The following is a 26066-nucleotide window of genomic DNA, read 5'->3' on the forward strand; positions in this document are numbered from 1 at the left end:
AATTTAAGTATTATCATCTACCATTTGAATCATCCTGATGTTCTGAAATCTTCTTTCAGATTTTATCTTCATATGATTTCACATCTCCTAAAACCACTTTTTATAAGAAGTTATGTGTTTAACTTAATCTGACCCAGTTGCTTGCAGTCTTATAATTAGAACACCAGTTAAATGGTAGTTTCCCTGAGGGACTAGGTGCTTAGACTGGTGAAAATGAAACTTACTTTTTGCAAGAAGGCCCCTTTGGGGAATTGCCATAGACCTTAAACTGTAGTTAAATAAAAGTTTACATGAAAATAGCTTTATATTTTCAAATTTTAACCCTTAATAAATCAATGAATGGAAACCTAGGCTTACTGAAGGTGGAATCAGAGCCTCATATATGTGGACAGCTCCAAGTAAACAATCTTCAGCTACTCCATAGCATAACTAGGGCAAATGATGTAATCTGGGATAGGTACTGAAATCCTCAAATAGACTCACCCTCACCCAGCCCCATGGCTGGGGAAATTAGGTCTTTCTCAGTCACTGGTTGGGGAGTAAATATCATGAGTTTTAGTACTTCTTGTCCATATGTCAGAAAATATGGGATCTAAACAGGAGGAAATATGCTAGAAGAAGTTCACAACCTTTCTAGAATGCTGATGTCTGAAATGGTATGAATGGGAGAGCTGTCATTTTGTCTTAAGGGCTGCAGTTCTTTCACGGCTTCTTTATTTATTTATTTTTATTTTATTTTTGCGGTACACAAGCCTCTCACTGCTGTGGCCTCTCCCGCCGCGGAGCACAGGCTCCGGATGCGCAGGCCCAGCGGCCACGGCCCACAGGCCCAGCTGCTCCGCGGCACGTGGGATCCTCCCAGACCAGGGCACGAACCCGTGCCCCCTGCATCGGCAGGTGGACTCTCAACCACTGCGCCACCGGGGAAGTCCCTCATGGCTTCTTTGACTTCTGGTTATTTTCGTGCAGCACCTGTCATTGAGAAGTCCATTCTTGGCCTTGGCTAGTGATTTTTCTTGGGTGATATACAGTTTTGTACATAGCATTATTTTTTTTAATGAATTAAGGGTTTTCTTCCTGTATGTTTGTTTGTTTGTTTTCCCAGAGGTAAACTTAGAAAGATTAGAACTTTTACGGTGAAATGTCAGGCTAAAATTTTCTTTTTATGATGTATTGTTCTCATTTTCTTTCTGGTTTTAGGAGCTGGGAATCCAAAGTGCAAAATTGCAATTGTTATGGGAAAAAGTAACAATAACTGTGTAACCAGGTAATAAAACAATAGTGACTGAGAAATCTATGAGGAATAAGAGTAGGTCTTTCTCTGTATCCACTTAATTTACTTAAAACGCACCATTTGGGCTCACAAATCATAATAATATAAAATATATTATGACATTAAATGTCACATGTTTGTATTTCACAATTATTTTGCTAAAACATATATTTAGAAAACGTTTTAGGGAGTGTTGCTCTACATTCTTCACTGTGGAATTTCCTGTATTAAAAGTGTTGCTGAATCCTCAAAGCTGTTTGGATCAGATTATAAGATATATAAAATTTTTCAAAACTGTTTGTAAGTTAGACATTTAGATCCAAGGCAATAGTTTTGAAATGTTTAGTGTATTGAATATCAGTTGCCAGTTACCACTTTGAGCAATGAGAAGCCTCAGTTAAATAACTTTCACATATTTTAAAATCATCATTGTTCCAGATCACAGCCTGCATCTGAATGTACTTAATGTATGTTTTTTACACAGTTCCCATTCCAGACATCATTGCTTACATAATTACATGATAACAACAATGAAAAAATGACAGTTGAGACTCTGCCTAACATCTGTTTTATTTTTCCACTTAGCACACTTTTCCTAACATCTGTTTTTCTTTTGACCAGACACAAACAACACAGCATGATTCTTGTTCCCATCAACACACCTGGAGTAGAAGTAATAAGGCCCTTGTCTGTTTTTGGCTACCTGGGTAAGTATTCACTCAACCTGTCCGTGTATTTGCAAGCAGGAAGACGAGAATATGCAGTAACACTGAAGGGACTAAATAGGATTTTTTAAAAAATATTTATTTATTTGGCTGCATCAGGTCTTAGTTGTGGCACACAGGATCTTCATTGCGGCATGTGGGATCTTTCGTTGCAGTGGGCAGGCTCTAGAGACCGCAGGCTTAGTAGTTGCGGCATGTGGGCTTAGTTGCCCCACGGGATCAAACCCACGTCCCCTGCATTGGAAGGTGGATTCTTAACCACTGGACCACCAGGGAAGTCCCCAGATAGCATTTTAATGCACAAGATGGGTTCTTAGAAATTTTTTGACGCTTAATAAAAATACGAGTGGAGTTCAGAATAGAACAAATAAAAAGAGAGGTGGTGCAGCATTCTACCACGTTTTGTTTGCTTTTGGGAAAGGGCAGACTAGTATTCAAGGAATAACGACTCTGTCTACCAGTCTTCTCTTCATCATCCAGGAGAATAGATTAATGAAATACACCTGGAAAATTAAATCTAGGTAACCCATAGTAACATTCATTTTCGTTTTCAAGTTTAGCTTTCTTAGTCAATCAACCTCAAGAGCTATTAATAAGCAATGGGTTTTGACTGATTTGAATGCAAAACTTTTCCTTCTTTCTGTCCTTGGGTGGAATTTCTAAGAAGCAAGGATACTTTTGCTCAGGCTCATGTTCACTGTTTCCTTGCCAATCAGGTTGCTCACTCAGCAAGTATTTGTTGAGTGCTGAGCACCGTTCCAGGTACTTAAAATACATTAGTGAACACAGTAGACCAAGATCTCTGCCCTTGTGGAGCTTACATGCTGGGGGAAGGAGACAGAGAATAAATCAAACATGTAAATAAGAAGTTATATAGCTGTCAGCCAGTGATAAATGTTATGAAAAAGTTTACTGAACTTCAGGTTTTGTGGTGACGCTGGCTTTCTGTTTATTGTTGAAAGTGGCTAATGAAAATACTCAAGTAGTGGATATAAGACTTGCAGTTTTATGGAACATTTGGCATCATCACTTTCTGTAGGCTGCAGCTGGAGAATGCACCCACAGGTTAAGTGTGTTGGCAAACATGAAAAGATGCCCAACAACACTGATTATTAGAGAAAAGCAACTCAAAACTACAATGAGGTATCACCTCACACTTGTCAGAATGGCCACCATCAAAATATCTACAAACAGTAAATGCTGGAGAGGGTGTGGAGCAAAGGGAACCCCTCCTGCACTGTCGGTGGGAATGTAAATTGATACAGCCACTATGGAGAACAGTATGGAGGTTGCTTAAAAAACTAAAACTACAACTACCATATGACACAGCAATCCCACTCCTGGGCATATACTCTGAGAAAACCATAATTCAAAAAGACACATGCACCCCAGTGTTCATTGCAGCGCTATTTACAATAGCCGGGACATGGAAGCAACCTAAATGTCCATCAACAGATGAATGGATAAAAAAGATGTGGTACATATATACAATGGAATATTACTCAGCCATTAAAAGGAATGAAATTGGGTCATTTGTAGAGATGTGGATGGACCTAGAGAGTGTCATACAGAGTGAAGTAAGTCAGAAAAACAAATATTGTATATTAATGCATATATGTGGAATCTAGAAAAATGGTATAGATGATCTTATTTGCAAAGCAGAAATGGAGACACAGACATAGAGAACAAATGTATGGATACCAAGGGAGGGGGGAGGGAGGAGGAATTGGGAGATTGGGATTGACACATATACACTATTGATACTATGTATAAAATAGACAACTAATGAGAACATATTGTATAGCCCAGGGAACTCTGCTTAATGCACGTGATAACCTAAGTGGCAAGGAAATCCAAAAAAGAGGGGATATGTGTAGCTGATTAATTTTGCTGTACAGTAGAAATTAATACAACATTGTAAAGCAATTATATTCCAATAAAAACTAACTAAAAAAAAAAAGGATTGAATTATAAAGAAAAGTGTTGGCAAGATGGGGATAAACAAGCTCACTGGAGCAAACTGTGCATGGGAAGTCTCTGGGTTGCAGAGCAACAGCCTGAAAGACCACCAAAATGAGTTTATAATGTTGGTTGGCTACGGATACCCTCCATTGTAGAGCCTATGTTTGAAATTTCAGTATGACAATTTCACCAGCACCTCTCCAACTCCCTGTGCCAAGGCCAAAAGAAACTGTGGACATAATTGATTATTAATATCTATTCTGACTGGGAAAGGGTGTGGAGTTAGCATGAGATTATCTGAAGAATTTGGCAGGGAGGAGGGCTGATATAAGGACAAAATGTGAATGTGTTCCCAATCTCAGTCACATGCCAGCATTTTCAAGAGGCAAACACACAGTGAACAAGCCTAGACTGGGAGCAAACATACCTGAAGGCCCAGCCTCAGCTTTGTCTCTAATGCTGAACCTGCTCTGTCCCTTCAAGCAGGTTCTTCACATCATCAGGCATTGGTTTCCACAATGGTCAAATCAGAAATTTAAATTACATTATTCACTTTCAATTTTTGAACCATTGGAACTTTTTTTTTCCCGAGCAGAATTTTCTTTGGAAGCCCGTATATAAAAAATTTCAAAGAAGAAGCAATAATAAAACAATAATAAAATAGTCTGATCGGAGCTGTGGAGCCGTCTTCCTTTTTCATAGCTCTACAACTTCAGAGAATGAGTTCAGAAACCTCTTGATGAAATGATATCTAAAATCTCTTAAAATTTCTAAAACAGTTGATAAGTTTTCTGGGCTACACAGTGCTGGGGGTTCAGGGCTCTGGTCTACCTAGGAATGTATGACATATGAGGCCTTTAAGTTCCACTATCTTTGAGTAATTATATTTCAATAGATTAATTATCTGTGACTGTTTTATGGTCAATTCATTTTCTTTTGAAAATTTTATTCTCTATTTTATAGACAATTTCCATGGAGGACACTTTGAGATCCATTTTAATCAAGTGCGAGTTCCTGCCACCAATCTAATACTAGGTGAGATAAGTTTGGAAAAATGATTCTCTATTATTTTGTTTTAAAATATTTTCAGGTCTAAATCTGGAAAAGATACAAAGTATACCATAATTTAGATACGTTCCCCTCTTATTTACTCCATTTATAAAGGAAATTTTTTTCCTTTGGTGGATTTTCTTACATGGAATAATAAGTTTTTATTTAAGCATTTGATGTGGTGTCACATCAGTTGAAAACACAGCTAAATACAAAAATTATACAATTCAGAGCAACACACTTTTTCCTAAAACGTGATCTTCAAGCCTCTACTTGTTTTACTAAAACCTCAGTACTTTCTGAATTCAAGTCATATACACATTAGAAGCATAAATAACTTTGAACACTGTATGCCTGGAATGGCTCCATCCTCTTGCTTGTTGGAATCCTACTCAACCTTCAGGGAACACCTCTGATGCCACCCCTTTCAGGAAGGTTCTTGTATTCCTCATCTCATCCACTCAACAAGCCCCTGATCCTGCCAGGCCCTAAGGTTACCATGATGAACAGACAGCATCTCCCTCCTTTGCCTTTCTTGTCCCTCTCCATATCCCTTATCCCTAGCATCCTTGCCCCTCTTCTAGGTTCTAAACTCGGGTCTGTGTCTTATCTACATTTGTAACCATTGCAGCACTAACAACTTATGCAGAGTAGGTACTCAAAACACAGTTCTTAAATTTGATCCATGTTTTTCATGATGGTGGTTTAAAATACATAGAAATCAAAGTTCCATAAAGGTATAGTGAACCTTATTACAGAACTGACTTTTTTCCTACTGGAATGCCATTTTTATTGAGGGCATCTCATTAGTTTCTCGGGATTTGTGTAAATAACAAAAGAAATAGGCTGTGGTCATGTTATCCTTTCTTTCTCACAGGTGAAGGTAGGGGATTTGAAATTGCCCAAGGCCGCCTTGGACCTGGCAGAATCCACCACTGTATGAGAACAATAGGTTTGGCTGAACGTGCTTTGCAGATCATGTGTGAACGGGCAAAACAAAGGGTGGCCTTTAAGAAGAAACTGTATTCACATGTAAGGATAATTACTTATTTGAATTTATTGTAGCCCAATGCACTACACTAACCTTGAACCAAAACAGCATTACTTGCTCAGCAAGAGATTTCCTCTGCATAAACAAGGAGAAAATATGTTTTCCACAAAACATATTTATGTCTGAATTTAAATATAGTCTGACCAGAGGTAGTTATCTTTGTGAACGATTAAATAACTCTTTAAGTGCTTCAACACCTCAGCACATAGAGTGTGGACAATTCCTTCAACTTTCCCAGACTCTTGTTCTCTAGAGAACCTCGTACAGTAGCCCTCTCTGTGGACATTGAGAGGGCTGTTGTAAGGAGGAAGGAAGCCTTGTCCTTTGGCTTTCTGGAAGGAATTAGGACAGATAAGTGGAGGGATATAGGAAAATAGCCTAAAACTCAGTGAAATAAGAGAGATATAAAAATGGAATGGACTGCTTTAAAAGAAGTGAGATTCCTATCAATGGAGAAATGCAAGTAGAAATGGGATCAGCATTTGGTGGGATGTTCATGATATTTTGAATTCTCATCTCTAAATTATGTACTACTGAGTCTGTTGTTTACAAAGTACAGTAAACAATATAGTTACATCTGGGCACTACAATCCAAATTAGACAATATTTATCAAGAGAAAAAGAGACGGTACTTCCCTGGTAGCGCAGTGGTTAAGAATCTGCATGCCAATGCAGGGGACACAAATTCGAGCCCTGGTCCGGGAAGATCCCACATGCCATGGAGCAACTAAGCCCATGTGCCACAACTACTGAGCCTGCGTTCTAGAGCCCACAAGCCACAGCTACTGAGCCTGTGAGCCACAACTACTGAAGCCCGCGCACCTAGAGCCTGTGCTCTAAAACAAGAAAAGCCACTGCAATGAGAAGCCTGTGCGCTACAATGAAGAGTAGCCCCCGCTCGCTGCAACTAGAGAAAAACCCGCACACAGCAACGAAGACCCAATGCAGCTAAAAACAAATAATTGAATAAATTTATTTTTAAAAAAAAGAGGAAAAGACGCTATCATTTCAGACTTCCTTCCTTATAAGAAATGTTGAAGGGAGCTTTTAAGCTGAAATAGAAAACTTTTTAAGAGAAATGAGATATCCAAATCATCTCCCCAAAAGCCCTTCTAAATTTTAAGGAGGCAAGAAAAATTATTATTAAATATTTAATACTTATGATTGCTAGCATGTAGTGTTAGGTCAAACTTGTAGTAATAAAATTGTATTCTAGAGAACCTCGCTAGACATGTTTGCTGGACATGTGTATTTTAGTACATTTTATAAGATTGTCACAAATGTACTTTACAACCCCTTGTAAAGTACATTTGTGACAATCATAAAAATTTTGCAGTATATTTTTTACCTTGAATTCCTATAGGCCATGTTTGCTTTTTTATGAAATATTATTCAGCATATCTATGATTTAGTTGTAACATCGTATGGAAAAATAACAGCCTGCTTTATGGCACATACCTGGGAATAATTTGTGGAAGAACCCCTTTAGTTAACTTTGAGAGCAAGGGTTCAGCTGTTAGATGGGCACTATTGGAAGAGGTAAGAAGATGTGAATGTTTGAGGCCGTGGACACAACTCCACAACGCTGCTGGAGTAACAGCTAAAGAGTTGCTCATGGCATCAACTGTCACTTCTTACACTTTTCTCTTTTCAAGATTGCCTGGGAGGAGCTTCAAGATGGCAGAAGAGTAAGACATGGAGGTCACCATCCTCCCCACAAATACATCAAAAACACATCTACATGTGGAACAACTCCTACAGAACACCTACTAAATGCTGGCAGAAGACCTCAGACCTCCCAAAAGGCCAAAAACTCCCCAAGTACCTGGGTAGGGCAAAAGAAAAAAGAAAAAACAGAGACAAAAGAATAGGGACGGGACCTGCACCAGTGGGAGGGAGCTGTGAACGAGGAAAAGTTTCCACACACTAGCAAGCCCCTTCGCGGGCGGAGACTGCGCGTGTCAGAAGAGGAAACTTCGGAGCCACAGAGGAGAGCGCAGCCACAGGGGTGCAGAGGGCAAAGCGGAGAGATTCCCACACGGAGGATTGGTGCCAATCAGCACTCACCAGCCCGAGAGGTTTGATTGCTCACCCGCCAGGGCGGGCAGGGCTGGGAGCTGGGGGTCGGGCTTCGGAGGTCAGATCCCAGGGAGAGGACTGGGGTTCGCTGCGTGAACACAGCCTGAAGGGGCTAGTGCACCACAGCTAGCCAGGAGGAAGTCCAGGAAAAAGTCTGGAGCTGCCGAAGAGGCAAGAGACATTTTCTTGCCTCTTTGTTTCGCGGTGCACGAGGAGAGGGGATTAAGACCACCGACTAAATGAGCTCCAGAAACAGGTGCGTCAGCACAGACACCAGGGATGGGCATGAGACGCTAAGGCTGCTGCTGCCGCCACCAAGAAGCCTGTGAGCAAGCACAGGTCACTATCCACACCTCCCCTCCCGGGAGCCTGTGCAGCCCGCCACTGCCAGGGTCCCGTGATCCAGGGACAACTTCCCAGGAGAACACATGGCGCACCTCAGGCTGTTGCAACGTCACACCAGCCTCTGCCGCCGCAGGTTCACCCCGTGTTCCGTACCCCTCCCTCCCCCCGGCCTGCGTGAGCCAGAGCCCCCTAATCAGCTGCCCCTTTAACCCCATCCTGTCTAAGCGAAGAACAGATGCCCTCAGGTGACCTACATGCAGAGGTGGGGCCAAATCCAAAGCTGAACCCCAGGAGCTGTGCGAACAAAGAAGAGAAAGGGAAATCTCTCCCAGCAGCCTCAGGAGCAGCGAATTAAATCTCCACTATCAACTTGATGTACCCTGCATCTCTGGAATTCCTGAATAGACAATGAATCATCCCAAAATTGAGGTGGTGGACTTTGGGAGCAATGATATATTTTTTTTTTTTCCCTTTTCTCTTTTTGGGAGTGTGTATGTATATGTTTCTGTGTGTGATTTTGTCTGTATATCTTTGCTTTTACCATTTGTCCTAGGGTTCTATCTGTCCGGTTTTTGTTTTTTTTTTTTTTTTTCACTATAGTTTTTAGTGCTTGTTATCATTGGTGGATTTGTTTTTAGGTTTGGTTGCTCTCTTCTTTCTTTTTTTTTTTATTACTTAAATTTTTTTTTATTTTCAATAATTATTTTTTATTTTTTTATTTTATTTATTTATTTTTCTTTCTTTCCTTTTTTCTCCCTTTTATTCTGAGCCATGTGGATGACAGGATCTTGCTGCTCCAGCCAGGCGTCAGGCCTGTGCCTCTGAGGTGGGAGAGCCGAATTCAGGACATTGGTCCACTAGAGACCTCCCAGCTCCATGTAATATCAAATGGCGAAAATCTCCCAGAGATCTCCATCTCAGCACCAAGACCCAACTCCACTCAACAACCAGCAAGCTACAGTGTTGGACACCCTATGCCAAACAACTAGCAAGACAGGAACAAAACCCTACCAATTAGCAGAGAGGCTGCCTAAAATCATGATAAGGTCACAGACACCACAAAACACACCACCAGAGGCAGACCTGCCCACCAGAAAGACAAGATCCACCCTCATCCACCAGAACACAGCCAGTAGTCCCCTCCAACAGGAGCCTGACACAACCCACTGAACCAACCTTGGCCACTGGGGGCAGACAGCAAAAGCAACAGGAACTACGAACGTGCAGCCTGTGAAAAGGACACCCCCAAACCCAGTAAGTTAAGCAAAATGAGAAGACAGAGAAATACATAGCAGATTAAGGAGCAAGGTAAAAACCCACCAGACCAAACAAATGAAGAGGAAATAGGCAGTCTACCTGAAAAACAATTCAGAATAATGATAGTAAAGATGATCCAAAATCTCGGAAATGGAATGGAGAAAATACAAGAAACATTTAACAAGGATCTAGAAGAACCTAAGAGCAAACAAACAATGATGAACAACACAATAAATGAAATTTACAATTCTCTAGAAGGAATCAATAGCAGAATAACTGAGGCAAAAGAACGGATAAGTGACCTGGAAGATAATATAATGGAAATAACTACTGCAGAGCCGAATAAAGAAAAAAGAATGAAAAGAATTGAGGTCAGTCTCAGAGACCTCTGGGACAACATTAAACGCACCAACATTTGAATTATAGGGGTCCCAGAAGGAGAAGAGAAAAAGAAAGGGACTGAGAAAATATTTGAAGAGATTATAGTTGAAAATTCCCTAATATGGGAAAGGAAATAGTTAATCAAGTCCAGGAAGCACAGAGAGTCCCATACAGGATAAATCCAAGGAGAAATACACCAAGACACAGATTAATCAAACTGTCAAAAATTAAATACAAAAAAAGCATAATAAAAGCAGCAAGGGAAAAACAACGAATAACATACAATGGAATCCCCATAAGGTTAACAGCTGATATTTCAGCAGAAACTCTGCAAGCCAGAAGGGAGTGGCAGTACATATTTAAAGTGATGAAAGGGAAAAACCTACAACCAAGATTACTCTACCCAGCAAGGATCTCATTCAGATTCGAAGGAGAACCTTTACTGACAAGCAAAAGCTAACATAACTCAGCACCACCAAACCAGCTTTATAACAAATGCTAAAGGAACTCCTCTAGGCAGGAAACTCAAGAGAAGGAAAAGACCTACAATAACAAACCCAAAACAATTAAGAAAATGGTAATAGGAACATATATATCGATAATTACTTTAAATGTAAATGGATTAAATGCTCCAACCAAAAGCCCTACACTGGCTGAAAGGATAGAAAAACAAAACCCTTATATATGCTGTCTACAAGAGACCCACTTCAGATCTAGGGACACATACAGATTGAAAGTGAGGGGATGGAAAAAGGTATTCCATGCAAATGAAAATCAACAGAAAGCTGGAGTAGCAATCCTCATATCAGACAAAATAGACTTTAAAATAAAGACTATTACAAGAGACAAAGAAGGACACTACATAATGATCAAGAGATCAATCCAAGAAGAAGATATAACAATTGTAAATATTTATGCACCCAACATAGGAGCACCTCAATACATAAGGCAAATACTAACAGCCATAAATGAGGAAATCGACAGTAACACAATCATAGTAGGGGACTTTAACACCCCACTTTCACCAATGGACAGATCATCCAAGATTAAAATAAATAAGGAAACACAAGCTTTAAATGATACATTAAACAAGATGCACTTAATTGATATTTATAGGACATTCCATCCAAAAACAACAGAACACACTTTCTTCTCAGCTTCTCATGGAATTTTCTCCAGGATGGATCATATCTTGGGTCACAAATCAAGCCTCAGGTAATTTAAGAAAATTGAAATTATATCAAGTACCTTTTCCTACTACAACGTTATGAGACTAGATATCAATTATAGGAAAAGAGCTGTAAAATATACAACACATGGAGGCTAAACAATACACTACTTAATAACCAAGAGATCACTGAAAAAATCAGACAGGAAATAAAAATACCTAGAAACAAATGAAAATGAAAACAGATGACCCAAAACCTATGCAATGCAGCAAAAGCAGTTCTAAGAGGGAAGTTTATAGCAATACAATCCTATCTTCAGAAACAAGAAACACCTCAAATAAACAACCTAACCTTACACCTAAAGCAATTAGAGAAAGAAGAACAAAAAAACCCTAAAGTTAGCAGAAGGAAAGAAATCATAAATATCAGATCAGAAATAAATGAAGGAAACAATTGCAAAGATCAATAAAACTCAAAGCTGGTTCTTTGAGAAGATATATAAAATTGATAAACCATTAGCCAGACTCATCAAGAAAAAGAGGGAGAGGACTCAATAAAATTAGAAATGAAAAAGGAGAAGTAACTACTGACACTGCAGAGATACAAAGGATCATAAGTGATTACTACAAGCAACTCTATGCCAAAAAATGGACAACCTGGAAGAAATGGAAAAATTCTTAGAAAAGCACAACCTTCTGAGATTGAACCAGGAAGAAATAGAAAATATAAATAGACAAATCACAAGCACTGAAATTTAAACTGTGATTAAAAGTCTTCCAACAAACAAAAACCCAGGATCAGATGGCTTCACAGGGGAATTCTATCAAACATTTAGAGAAGAGCTAACACCTTTCTTTCTCAAACTCTTCCAAACTATAGCAGAGGGATGAACACTCCCAAACTCATTCTACGAGGCCACCATCACCCTGATACCAAAACCAGACAGATGTCACAAAGAAAGAAAACTACAGGCCAATATCACTGATGAACATGGATGCAAAAATCCTCAACAAAATACTAGCAAACAGAATCCAACAGCACATTAAAAGGATCATACACCATGATCAAGTGGGGTTTATCCCAGGAATGCAAGGATTCTTCAATATATGCAAATCATTCAATGTGATACACCATATTAACAAATTGAAGAAGAAAAACCATATGATAGTCTCAATAGATGCAGAAAAAGCTTTTGAAAAAATTCAACACCCATTTATGATAAAAACCCTCCAGGAAGTAGGCATAGAGACAACTTACCTCAGCATAATAAAGGCCATATATAACAAACCCACAGCCAACATCATCCTCAATGGTGAAAAACTGAAACTGTTTACACTAAGATCAGGAACAAGACAAGGTTGCCCACCCTCACCACTATTATTCAACATTGTTTTGGAAGTTTTAGCCACAGCAATCAGAGAAGAAAAGGAAATAGAAGGAATCCAAATCGGAAAAGAAGTAAAGCTGTCACTGTTTGCAGATGACATGATGCTATACATAGAGAATCCTAAAGATGTTACCAGAAAATTACTAGAGCTAATCAATGAATCTGGTAAAGTAGCGGGATACAAAATTAATGCACAGAAATCTCTTGCTTTCCTATACACTAATGATGAAAAAATCTGAAAGTGAAATTAAGGAAACACTTCCATTTACCATTGCAACAAAAAGAATAAAATACCTAGGAATAGGGCTTCCTTGGTTGCGCAGTGGTTGAGAGTCCACCTGCCGATGCAGGGGACACAGGTTTGTGCCCCGGTCCAGGAAGATCCCACATGCTGCAGAGCAGCTAGGCCCGTGAGCCATGGCCGCTGAGCCTGCACGTCCGGAGCCTGTGCTCCACAATGGGAGAGGCCACAACAGTGAGAGGCCCACGTACCGAAAAAAAAAAAAAACCTAGGAATAAACCTACCTAGGAGACAAAAGAGCTGTATGCAGAAAAATATAAGACACTGATGAAAGAAATTAGAGATGATACAAATAGATGGAGAGATATACCATGTTCTTGGATTGGAAGAATCAGCATTGTGAAAATGACTATACTACCCAAAGCAATCTACAGATTCAATGCAATCCCTATCAAACAGGCATTTTTCACAGAACTAGAACAAAAAATTTCACAATTTGTATGGAAACACAAAGGACCCTGAATAGCCAAAGCAATCTTGAGTAAGAAAAACTGAGCTGGAGGAATCAGGCTCCCTGACTTCAGATTATACTACAAAGCTACAGTAATCAAGACAGTATGGTACTGGCACAAAAACAGAAATATAGATCAATGGAACAGGATCCAAAGCCCAGAGATAAACCCATGCACATATGGTCACCTTATTTTTGATAAATGAAGCAAGATTATTCAATGGAGAAAAGACAGCCTCTTCAGTAAGTGGTGCTGGGAAAACTGGACAGCCACATGTAAAAGAATGAAATTAGGACACTCCTTAACACCACACACAAAAATAAACTCAAAATGGATTAAAGACCTAAATATAAGGCCAGACACTATAAAACTCATAGAGGAAAACATAGGCAGAACGCTCTATGACATAAATCACAGCAAGATCCTTTTAGGCCCACCTCCTAGAGAAATGGAAATAAAAACAAAAATAAACAAATGGTACTTAAACTTAAAAGCTTTTGCACAGCAAAGGAAATCGTAAGACGAAAAGACAACCCTCAGAATGGGAGAAAATATTTGGAAATGAAGCAACTGACAAAGGATTAACCTCCAATTTTAGAAGAAGCTCGTGCAACTCAGTATGAAAAAAACAACCCCATCCAAAAATTGGCAGAAGACCTAAATAGACATTTCTCCAAAGAAGACATACAGATGGCCAAGAAGCACATGAAAAGCTGCTCAACATCACTACTTATTAGAGAAATGCAAATCAAAACTACAATGAGGTATCACCTCACACCAGTTAGAATGGGCGTCATCAGAAAATCTAGAAACAGCAAATGCTGGAGAGGGTGTGGAGAAAAGGGAACCCTCTGGCCCTGTTGATGGGAATGTAAATTGATGCAGCCACTATGGAGAACAGTATGGAGGTTCCTTAAAGAACTAAAAATAGAATTACCATATGATCCAGCATTCCCACTACTGGGCATATACCCAGAGGAAACCATAATTCAAAAAGACAGATGCATCCCAATATTCATTGCAGTACTATTTACAATAGGCAGGTAATGGAAACAACCTAAATGCCCATCGACAGACGAATGGATAAAGAAGATGTGGTACATATATACAATGGAATATTACTCAGCCATAAAAAGGAATGAAATTGGGTCATTTGTTGAGACGTGAATGGATCTAGAGACTGTTACACAGAGTGAAGTCAGAAAGAGAAAAACAAATATCGTATATTAACACACATATGTGGAACCTAGAAAAATGGTACAGATGAACTGGTTTTCAGGGCAGAAATTGAGACACAGACGTAGAGAACAAACCTATGGACACGAAGGCGGAAAGTGGCAGGGGTTGGGGGTGGAGGGGTGATGAATTTGGTGATTGGGATTGACATGTATACACTGATATGTATAAAATGGATGACTAATAAGAACCTGCTGTATAAAAAAATAAATAAAATTCAAAAAAAAAGAAATAATACAGAGAGAAACCTTGTACCTTTGACCCAGTTTCCCCCAGTTGCAACATCTTATCAAACTATAATACATTATCAGAACCAAGATATTGTCATCAATACAGTCAAGATACAGAACATTTCCATTACCACGGAGAGCCCTCATGTTGTCATTTTATAGCTGCACCCATTTCACTCTCACCCCTCCTTCCTCCTTAACTCCTGGCAACCACTAATCTGTTCTTCATCTTTCAGAAAAGAAATTATACAGTATTTAAACTTTTGGGGTTGTTTTTTTTCATTCAGCATAATTCTTTGGAGATGTATCCAGGTTATATGTATTAGTAGCTGGCTTCTTTTTATTGCTGAGTAGTATTCCTTGGTGTGGATTATCACAGTTTTAACTATTCACCTGTTGAGGGATATTTGGGTTCTTTTCAGTTTTGAGCTGTTACAAATAAAGCTGCTATAAACATTCAAGTATAGGTTTTAGCATAAACTTAAGTCTTTATTTCTCTGGTATAAATGCCTAAAAACGCAGTTGCTGGGTCATACGGTAGTTGCATGTTTAGTTTTTTAAGAAACCACCAAACTGTCTTCCAGAATGACTATGCCATTTTTCATTCTCACCAGCTGTGTATGAGTGATCCAGTTTCTTAGTAGAACATTATGTATAATGTTGGCTGTAGATTTTTGGAGATGTTCTTTGTTAAGTTGAATTACCCTCTATAACTAGTTTTCTGAGAGTTTTTATCATGAATGAATGTTGAATTTTGTCAAATAATTTTTCTGCATTAATTTGTATGACCATGTGATTTTTTTTCAGCTTGTTAATATGATGGAGTACATTGATCGATTTTCAATACTAAACTACCTTTGCATCCTTAGAATAAACCCTACTTTGTCATTATGTATAATTCTTTTTATTTTTTTTGAAAGTTTTATTTATTTTTAAAATTTACCATTTATTTATTTATTTTGGCTGCGCCAGGTCTTAGTTGTGGCATGCGTGATCTTTGGTTGCAGCATGTGGACTCTCTTAGTTGTGGCACGTAGGTTCTTAGTTGAAGCATGCAGACTTCTTAGTTGTGGCATGCGAACTCTTAGTTGCTGCATGCATGCATGTGGGATCTAGTTCCCCGACCAGGGATTGATCATGGGCCCCCTGCATTGGGAGCACAGAATCTAACCCACTGGCCCACCAGGGAAGTCCCGAGAGTTATGTTTTACTTGGTGGAAATTTTTAGGACTTCAAGCCTGAGAGACAGCATCTCAAGTAACCCTGAGAGAACTGTTCTTAGGAGGGAGCCAGGATATATAGGAGTTTTGCAACAAAGGGCAGGTAGTCTGAACATCAAAAGATTATTGTTAATTAAAGAAAACCAGATTGTCTAGATTTATGTTAATTCTTCTTTGGACATTTGGTAGAGTTCTCCAATGAAACCATTTGGGCCTGGAGATTTGCTCTGGGGGTAGTTTTTAATTTACGGTTCAGTTTCCTTAATAGTTATAGGGTTATTCACATTATTTTATATTGAATGAATTGTGGTGGTTTGTATTTTTTGAGGAAGTGATCCATTTTGTCTAAGCTGTCAATTTTATGTGTTTAGAGTTGTTCATAATATTCTCCTGTTATCCTATTGATGTCTTCAGTGATACCCTGTTTCATTACTGAAATTAGTTATTTGTACCTTCCTTTTCCTTTGTCTGTCTTGTTAGAGGTCTGTCAATTTTACTGGTCTTTTCAAAGAATATATATTAACTATTAATATATAAAATTATACAATATAATAATTGATATGACTTAACATTAACAAGATCTTTGTTTCATTGACTTTCTCTATTTTTTTTGTTTTGTTTTCAATTTTATTGATTTCTGCTATTTATCATATCCTTTCTTTTGCTTTCTTCAGACTTATTTTGCTCTTTTTTTCTAGGTTCTTGGTGCGGTAGCAAGGGTATTGATGTGAGACATTTCCTCTTTTCTAATCTATGTGTTTAGTGCTGTAAATTTTCCTCTCAACACTGCTTTACCTGTATTCCACAAATTTTTATGTATTGTATTTTCATATTAATCCCATCAGTGTATTTTTCAATTTTCCTTGAGATCCTCTTTTTAAATTTTTTTAAATTAATTAATTTGTTTATTTTAATGCTATTCTTTAAAAAAATTTTTTGGTCTATTTTCTCTCTGTGGTTCAGATTGGGCAATTGCTATTGTCCTGTCTTCCAGTTCATTGATTTGTCCCTTTGTTCCCTCCATTCTGCTGTTGAGCCCATCCACTGAGCTTTTTATTTAAATGGTTATATTTTTCAGTTACAAAATATCCATTTTTTTCTTCTTTATTTCTTCTTAGTAATTTCATTACTAAGACTTAAGTTCCTTTGCTGAGGCTTTCTGTTTTCTCATTAGTTTCAGTTGTGTTTCTATTTACTGATTGAAGCATTTTTATCATAGTTGCTTTAAAATCTTTGTCAGAAATTATAACATTTCTGTTATCTCAGAGTTGTCATCATCATAAATTTTGAGACTTCCTGGGTTTTGGCATGACAAATGATTTTTTGTTAAAACCTAGACATTTTCATATTATGTTATGAGATTCTGGATCTTATTTAAACTTTCTATTTTAGCTGGGTTTCTCTGACACTGCTCTGTTAGAGGAAGGGGTTGCACCTCATTACTGCCAGGCAGAGGTAGGTAGAAGTACAGCTTCCCACTCAGCCTCCACTGATAGCTGAGGAAAGGGGTGCATTCTCATCACTGAGTGGTCCCCAATGACATCATAGAGGGGAGGGAACTTGTTCCTGGTGTTGCTCCTTACTTGACACTCTCTGTCTGATACCACCCTGGCAAGGGTGTTGAGGTACCTCATCTCAGCACTCACAAGGGTGGAAGTCTGTGCTGGCATGAGTAGGAGTGGGGCCAGTGCTTTTTTTTTTTAGTATTGGCTTGGGTAGAGTGGTTATTCTCTAAGTTTTCTGTCTTTCTAGCTGCCCCTTCCCAATCCTTCAGCTAAAGACAGTATTTGTTGAGGCTGTTCTTCATTTGATTTTTGTCTGTGCTCATTGGTATTTCCAGGTTGCTGGCTTCTTCAGCTCCAAGTCTGGGATATATGAGACAAAGAGGAAACGGAGGGAACTTACTACCATGTTGTTCTGTTCCCAAAGTCCCTGGCCAGTCTGGCTTCTTCTCTCTACCTTTCAGAGTCTTCTTGTGTTTGTTCTATGGATGATGCCCAAGATTTTAGTTGTACTTTGCAGGAGGAATAGGGAAAAGTACATCTATTCCATCTTCCTGGAAATAGAAGTCTTTGGAAATACCAATTTCATAATTTGTGCAAGTATTCTATAAACCACAATGTGGAGTTCTCTGGGAAAACCTGAACTGGAGAATAGGGACTGGTGCTGAAGCCGAGGTAGAGTCTGCTCCACTCTAGATCTGGGGCTTAGGAAACACACACTCAGGCATGTATACAGAGCACATACATTTAGCAGCTTAGATGAAAAGAATCAAGTCCTCAAAAGCCACAAAATACCAAAACTCACTGAATGTGAAATAGATAACCTGAATTGTTCTACAACTATTAAAGAAGCTGAATACACAGTTTAAAATATCCTGAGAAAAGAAATCTTCAGGCCCAAATGGTTTCACTGGTAAATTCTGCTAAACAGTTAAAGAAGAAATAACACAAATTCTACACAATCTCTTCCAGAAAAACGAAGAGGAGGAAGCACGTGCCAACTCATTTATGAGACCAGAATTACACTAATCCAAAACCAGACAAGAACAAACTACAGACCAGTATAGATGCGAAAACCTAGCAAATGTAATCCAGCAATATGTAAAAAGGACAACCAAGTGAGGTTTATCCCAGGAATGCAAGGCTGATTCATATTCGAATATCAATCATTAAGAAAATTAACCATTGTAATGTGCCATATTAACAGCCTAGAAAAGAAAAACCACATGATCATATCGATTGATAGAAAAAGGCACTTGACAAAATTCAGCACCTATTCATGATAAAACTCTCAGCATGCTAGAGATAGAAAGGAATTTATTTAACCTGAAACAGAGCATCTAAAAATTCTACAGCCAACATCGTACTTAATAATGAAAGACTGAATGTTTTCATTCCCAAGATTGGGAACAAAGCAAGGATGTTTACTCTCACCACTGCTCTTTTTTTTTTTTTTTAACACTTTTAAAATGTTTATTTATTTATTTATTTTTAGCTGTGTTGGGTCTTCATTGCTGCACGCAGGCTTTCTCTAGTTGGGGCGAGCAGGGGCTACTCTTCATTGCAGTGCACAGACTTCTCATTGCGGTGGCTTCTCTTGTTGCGGAGCATGGGCTCTAGGTGCGCAAGCTTCAGTAGTTGTGGCACGTGGGCTCCGTAGTTGTGGCTCACAGGCTCTAGAGCATAAGCTCAGTAGTTTTGGCACACAGGCTTAGTGCTCAGCGTCATGTGGGATCTTCCCGGACCAGGGCTCGAACACATGTCCCCTGCATTGGCAGGTGGATTCTTAACCACTGTGCCACCAGGGAAGTCCCATCACCACTGCTCTTTATCATCATAGAGGAAGTCTTAGCCATTGTGGTGAGACAAGAAAAAGAAAGAAAGTGCATAGTTGGGGGAAAAAATAAATAAAGCTGCCCCTCTTTGTAAACATGATTGTGTAGAAAATCCTTAGAAATCTACCAAACAAATCAAAACAATCCTCCTAGAACTAATAATAAGTGACTTTAGCAAAGTCATAGGATTGAATCAACACATAAAATTAATTTTATTTCTGTATACTAGCAGTGAACAATCGGAAGCTGAAATTTTTTAAATACCATTTACAATAGACTAAGAAAGGAAATAGGTACAAATCTAACCAAACATGTATAGAATCTAGATGCTAAAAATTATAAAAGTGTAAAAGAAACCAAAAGAAGCCTAAATAAATACAGAGAAATACTGTGTTCATGGATTGGAAGGCTAACATAGTAAAGATGTCAGCTATTCTCAAATTGATCTATAGATTTAATGTTCCAATCAGAATCCCAGCAGAACATTTTTGTAGATATAAGCAAGTTGATCCTAGAATGTATATGGAAATACAGAGAAACTAAAATAATAAAACAGTTTGAAAAAGAAGAGTAAAGTTGGAGGAATCACAGTATCTGATTGAAGACTTACCATAAGCTACGACAATCAAGACAGTGTGGTATAAGGAGAGACACATAGGTCTTTGGAACAGAATAGCAGGTCTAGAAATAGACTCATAAAAACATGGGTCAATTGACTTTTTTATATAGGTGAAAATATCACGAAGATAAAAGTCTCCTGACCTGGTATTAGGCAAAATGTTCTTAGACATGCACCAAAAACATGACACATAAGGGAAAAATTGACAAATTGTACTTCATTAAAATTGAACACTTTGGCACTATGAAAGTCACTATTAAGAGAATGAAAAAAGCTATGGACTGGGAGAAAGTATTTGCAAATTGCCTATCTAACAAATGACTGAATAATGAACTCTAATCCCAGCTCTCTAAGCCCACTTAAAAAATGGGCAAATGACTTGAACAGACTTGCCACCAAACACAATTTATAAATGGCAAATAAACACATCAAGAGGTGACCAATATCATCAGCAATTGGGGAAATGCAAATTAAAACCACCATGAGATATCTCTACACATTGTTAAAATGGCTAAAATTTTAAAATACTGATGATAGCAAGTGCTGATGGTTTGAAGAGTAACTGGAACTCATATACTGCTGGTGGGAATGCAAAATGGTACAGTCACTCTGGAAAACTGACGGCTTCTTACAAGTATTTACCACATGACCTAACAATTCCACTCCTGGTATTTGCTTTAAAAAAATAAAAGTATGTTCACACAGAAACCCATATACAGATATTTACAGAAGCTCTGTTAATAATTCACCAAAAACTGGAAACAACCCAACTGTCCTTCAACAGGTGAATGGAAAAACAAATCGTGTTACATCCCTACAATGGAATACTACTCAGTGATAAAGAGGAATGGACAGTTGATACACAGAACAATTCGGATGAAATTCAAAGGAATTATGCTGAGTGAAGGAAGCCGGCCTCTAAAGAATACATGCTAAATGATTCCATTTATAAGACATTCTGGAAAAGGCAACAGTATAACTGAGAACCATTCAGTGGTTGCTAGAGGGCAGAAGTAGGGTTAAAAAGGGGCAGCATGAGGGAGTTTTTGGGGGGAGATGAAACTGTTCTGTATCTTGATTGTGGTTATACCAGTTATACACGTGTTAAAATTCATAGAACTGTTCACCAAAGAAAAAGTTCATGTTTACTAAATAAATAATAGTAATAACACAACAAAGGATGCTGGACCATTCTAACACTGAAATTATCTTAGGAATTATCTAGATTGTCTATAAGCAGGTCCACCACCTTACATTTAACCAAGTGTCAATGGTAGTGTGCAGTTAGCATTCAGAAGGGCCAGTAAGGAGTGTCTTGGCAATAAGACAATTGCTCAGTTAGCCATCTTAACTTTATACACCAGGATATCCAAAATAAATTATTTTTCTTAGCAAATAAAGTTTTTTCTAAAATCCACCAATGTTACCTGCAGCATTCCATGGGTATGTGGCTGGCTGGTTATTTCAAACAAATTAACTCTTCCATTTAAAAATACATAGAGGACTTCCCCGGTGGCGCAGTGGTTAAGAATCTGCCTGCCAATGCAGGGAACATGGGTTCGAGCCCTGGTCCGGGAAGATCCCACATGTCGTGGAGCAACTAATCCCATGCGCCACAACTACTGAGCCTGCGTGCCACAACTACTGAAGCCCGCATGCCTAGAGCCTGTGCTCTGCAACAAGAGAGGCCACCACAATGAGAAGCCCACGCACCACAACGAAGAGTAGCCCCCACTCACCGCAACTAGAGAAAGCCCGCATGCAGCAATTAAGACCCAACGCAGCCAAAGATTAAATAAATAAATATATTTATTTAAAATATATAATAAAAATATATAGAGTAAGGCTTGAGAACAGTCCTTGGCGTAGAGGATGTTTTCACCAAACTACCAGTCTGTGTTACATGTGGACCTCAGATACCAGCTTATCTCCTCCTTCTTCTGCTGCCCTTTGCTCCCGTGCAGGAGGTGGTGGCTCACTGGATCGCTGAAAGCCGCATTGCCATTGAGGAGATCCGCTTGTTGACCTTGAAAGCTGCCCATAGCATTGATACTCTGGGCAGCTCTGGTGCTAAGAAGGAGGTGAGGCCCCTTGGACCACCATCTGCCAAGCCTTCTCCAAGAAGTTTGTCCCACTCTTTGGGCATTCCAGGTTTCATGGTGCCTTGAGGGCACTCAGAATATCAGAAGCTTCCATGTGATTTTGGTTTAAAAATTATAAATGTATAATTTGTACATTTATACAATCACCCTTGCCAGTTTTCCTTTCACTGGGCTGCTTTAGGGAATGATTTTCAGGATGCAGAATATCTTCAGCTTTCTTGAGATGCAGCAAGAGAAGGCAGAGAAGGTAGAGAAATACCAAACTTTATACTGACTTGGAATTGTACCCGGTATGTTACTTTCTGCTAACCTCTTGACCTTGGGCAAAGTATGTGACCTGTCTGCCTATGGCCTAGGGTTCTAGCGAAGACTGACCAAGTTGATACAGAATGCAGAGCACTGTGCTGCCACATAGAAATGTTTCATAGAAGACACCTCTCGTCCCCTGCCTTCTTATGTTTCTGGTTTATTTGGAATAAGAACATGATCGTTTAATTATAAAAGCAATGAAATTGCCAAGGGAAAACTGATTATCGAAGACTTTTTAACTCTTTATGATCCCTAAGGTGATGAATGTCACTTATCAGTTGCCTGAAATCCTTTCAGAAACAAGACAATACAAGTAATAAATAAGTTAATAAAATGTGATTTGGAAGAGATATCTCTTTCCAGAAGGTCTCTGTTGACCGGAATATGTCCGTTAGCTGCATTAGTGGATCTTTGTTGGCTTTCATCAAAGATTGTGTTTCAGTGGTGTGTGTATGTGGGAAAGTTCCCTTGTTTCTTTTCACAAAGAAAATACAGATTATATCAAATTCTATCACATTGTGTATTGTCTAAGAAAGGAACATTCTTTTTATATCTTGTTTATGTAGATTGCAATGATTAAAGTGGCTGCCCCTCGGGCCGTCTGCAAAATTATTGACCAGGCCATCCAAGTGTGTGGAGGTGCCGGCGTTTCCCACGAATACCCTCTGGCTAACATGTGAGTAGATGTCATTTAATCACCATCTACATTTGATGGGCTTGGAGTTAAAAAAATCTACAGATGGCTTGATACTAACTGTTTATGAAGAAAATAAAAATAGCTAACTTACTTTAAAGCATAATTGAAGGCTAACTGAGGCAATATAGGTATTTTACTATAGAGCTCAGTACCAATAAATAGTTTTATGATTACAATTGTCATTTCACTCATTCATGTTCACTTTTACACTGAGAAGATGCACTGAGGGTTCCTGGGCTGTAGATAACTCATGGGGGTTCACCCCGGAACAGGAAGGAGAGGAGGGGAGCAGAGCAAGGCTTAGGTATGCACTTAGGACACTTTACCACCCACACCCAGAGGCCGTGGCCAGACTGCGGCAGTGCATGCCAGCCACCGCCTCATGTCCACATGTGCTTGCTGGGATCAAGAAGGAATACTCGGGCTTCCCTGGTGGCTCAGTGGTTGAGAATCTGCCTGCCAATGCAGGGGACATGGGTTCGAGCCCTGGCCCGGGAAGATCCCACATGCCGCGGAGCAACTGAGACCGTGCACCACAACTGCTGAGGCCCGCGCGCCTAGAGCCCGTGCTCTGCAACAAGAGACGCCACGACAATGGGAAGTCCGCGCACTGCAGCGAAGGGTGGCCCCCGCTCGCCACAATTAGAGGGGGCCCGCGCAGAGCAACAGAGACCCAACACAGCCAAAAATAAAAACAAATAAATAAATTTTAAAAAAAAAAAGAAGGAATACTCTCCACTGCCCATCACCACCGGGCATGGTGCCACCTTCTCTCTCACACTGGAGATAAGAGTCTAGTGCCCCATCAGTTTCCCCCATCAATTTTTAATAAGAAAGAACTAAATATATAGTACTATATATTTATAGTATATAAGTGTTATATATTCTTCATGGCCTGTGGATTACCTAAGATATCTCCTAGTTCTAGCAAATACTAGTACCTACAGCAAACCAAGACTGAGATTAAGCCCACTGCACTGTGCCATTTAAGATTCCACTCCCAAGGTGAGGACTTGAAAATGGCATTTCACAAGCCCTTGGGCTGACTTTCCTTGATTTTCCCTGTGCAATTTTTCTTATCACTGCCCTGGCGAGATTTCAAACACTAATAATCTTGGCTTAGAATCAGAGTGACTGATGTTAAAGCACCAGGCTCCTCTTTGCTAAGTCCTGCCATCCCTGCTCTTTGTGTTTTTGCAGGTATGCCCTAACGCGAACTTTGCGCTTAGCAGATGGGCCCGATGAAGTTCACCTCTCAGCAGTCGCAAAAATGGAGCTGTGGGACCAAGACAGAAGCCTGAGGGCCAAGGTGTAGAATTCATCAGCTCCAGCATTTGTATCTCATTCAGCTTTTGCAGCAGTTTAAGCACAGGATTAATTACTCACTTCGGTCAAGATTTGAGCATCTGTTTTAATCAATGGGTTTTGTCATTTCAAGGGTCACACTTAAAATTTTATAATTTCAAGGGTTTCAGTGAAAAAGGAAATTTCATAGCTGTTGTCATTCAGTCTAACACCTAAGTGTATAGCATTTATTTTTTAAACGCTCCTCTTGTAAAGAAATCATGAAATAAATTGGAGAACTAAAGCATAGCGTAAAAATATTTTCACTTCTTTTCTTTCAGGAATTGTTCCACTTAAATAAATATTCAAGGAATATTTAATCACTACTTTGTAAAAAATATTGTGGGATCCCCTTTTTAACATTGGTTTTAGGGGCTGGTTTAACACTTTGTGGTAATGTTTGCACTGGAGAAGGATGGATGACTGATTGGGTCATTTTAGAGTTTGTATTGCTATAAGCCTCTTCATAATTCAACAGGAAGCATTTATACATAAAATCTGATTGTTACTAGAAGACATGGCATCTTATGAGAAAATATAATTAAGAAAAATTTTAATTATGTATAAAATGTTGATGCTAACAGTGGATAGTTTAACCTACAAGAAAGTTATGCAGTTTTGAGAGGAGATTAAAGACAGTGTTCTCTGAACACCATTCTGTTAATAGCAACACCCTAAGCCAACATCCTTGGGGCACTTTAAGTCAGCACTGCCAAGGACTGCAGCCCAGGCCATGTTGTAAGTCTTGAGCACCTGAACTGTGGTCAGCATAACTGAGGAACTGAATTTTTGATTTTTTTAAATTTTAATTAATCCAAATATAGATTCTCAACTCAGTTACTGGAAAACTTTTAAGTATGCTTGGAATAACTTGGGTATGTGAATTGTCTTTTGCAAATGTAAATTGTATGAAATCTAAATACAGAGCAAGTATTTTGAATGAAAATTTAACACCCAAATTAAGAAAGTATACAATATATACCAGATTTTGAAGACTCAGTATGACAAAAAATTAAATGTCTCATTAATACTTTTTTAATATTGATTACATGCTGAAATGGTAATATTTTGGATATATTGAGTTAAATAAAATATATTATTTAAATTAATTTTACCTGTTTCTTGTTACATTTTTAGTTTGTGGAATTGGAATAGTTACTGGCACATTTTTTTTTTTTTTTTTTTTTTTTTTTGCGGTATGCAGGCCTCTCACTGTTGTGGCCTTCCCCGTTGCGGAGCACAGGCTCCGGAGGCACAGGCTCAGCGGCCATGGCTCACAGGCCCAGCCGCTCCACGGCATGTGGGATCCTCCCGGACCGGGGCACGAACCCGCGTCCCCTGAATCGGCAGGCGGACTCTCAACCACTGCGCCACCAGGGAAGCCCGGCAAATTTTTTTTAATTTTCAAATGAAAGTATTTTGAGTTTGGAAAACTTTAAAACTGTTTTATTAGACAGCATACACATCACATGAATTTATTGATGTGTAGAGATTATTTCAATCATTATTTAAATGTCATCTTGGAGTGGGGTTAGGGCCA

The 26066-nt window shown here is 39.0% G+C and overlaps 2 protein-coding genes across 3 annotated transcripts in view; one reads left to right on the plus strand and one right to left on the minus strand.

The window, feature by feature from the left end:
* The window catches only part of ACAD11 (acyl-CoA dehydrogenase family member 11), a 93200-nt gene extending 67565 nt beyond the window's left edge, over nt 1-25635 (plus strand). Inside the window, exons 14-20 of the mRNA XM_029215478.1 lie at nt 1201-1267; nt 1895-1980; nt 4924-4995; nt 5888-6042; nt 22039-22155; nt 23052-23161; nt 24383-25635. Coding sequence (XP_029071311.1) covers nt 1201-1267; nt 1895-1980; nt 4924-4995; nt 5888-6042; nt 22039-22155; nt 23052-23161; nt 24383-24497 — 722 coding nt within the window. The 3' untranslated portion in view covers nt 24498-25635. The remainder of the gene's footprint in view (nt 1-1200; nt 1268-1894; nt 1981-4923; nt 4996-5887; nt 6043-22038; nt 22156-23051; nt 23162-24382) is intronic.
* Nucleotides 1-26066, minus strand: part of ACKR4 (atypical chemokine receptor 4) — a 45187-nt gene that overhangs the window by 11898 nt on the left and 7223 nt on the right. The window lies entirely within an intron of this gene.

This window comes from Monodon monoceros, unplaced genomic scaffold (assembly GCF_005190385.1).
Source record: "Monodon monoceros isolate NGI ecotype Baffin Bay Population unplaced genomic scaffold, NGI_Narwhal_1 Super_Scaffold_11, whole genome shotgun sequence".
In the NCBI taxonomy this organism is placed as follows: Eukaryota; Metazoa; Chordata; class Mammalia; order Artiodactyla; family Monodontidae; genus Monodon; species Monodon monoceros.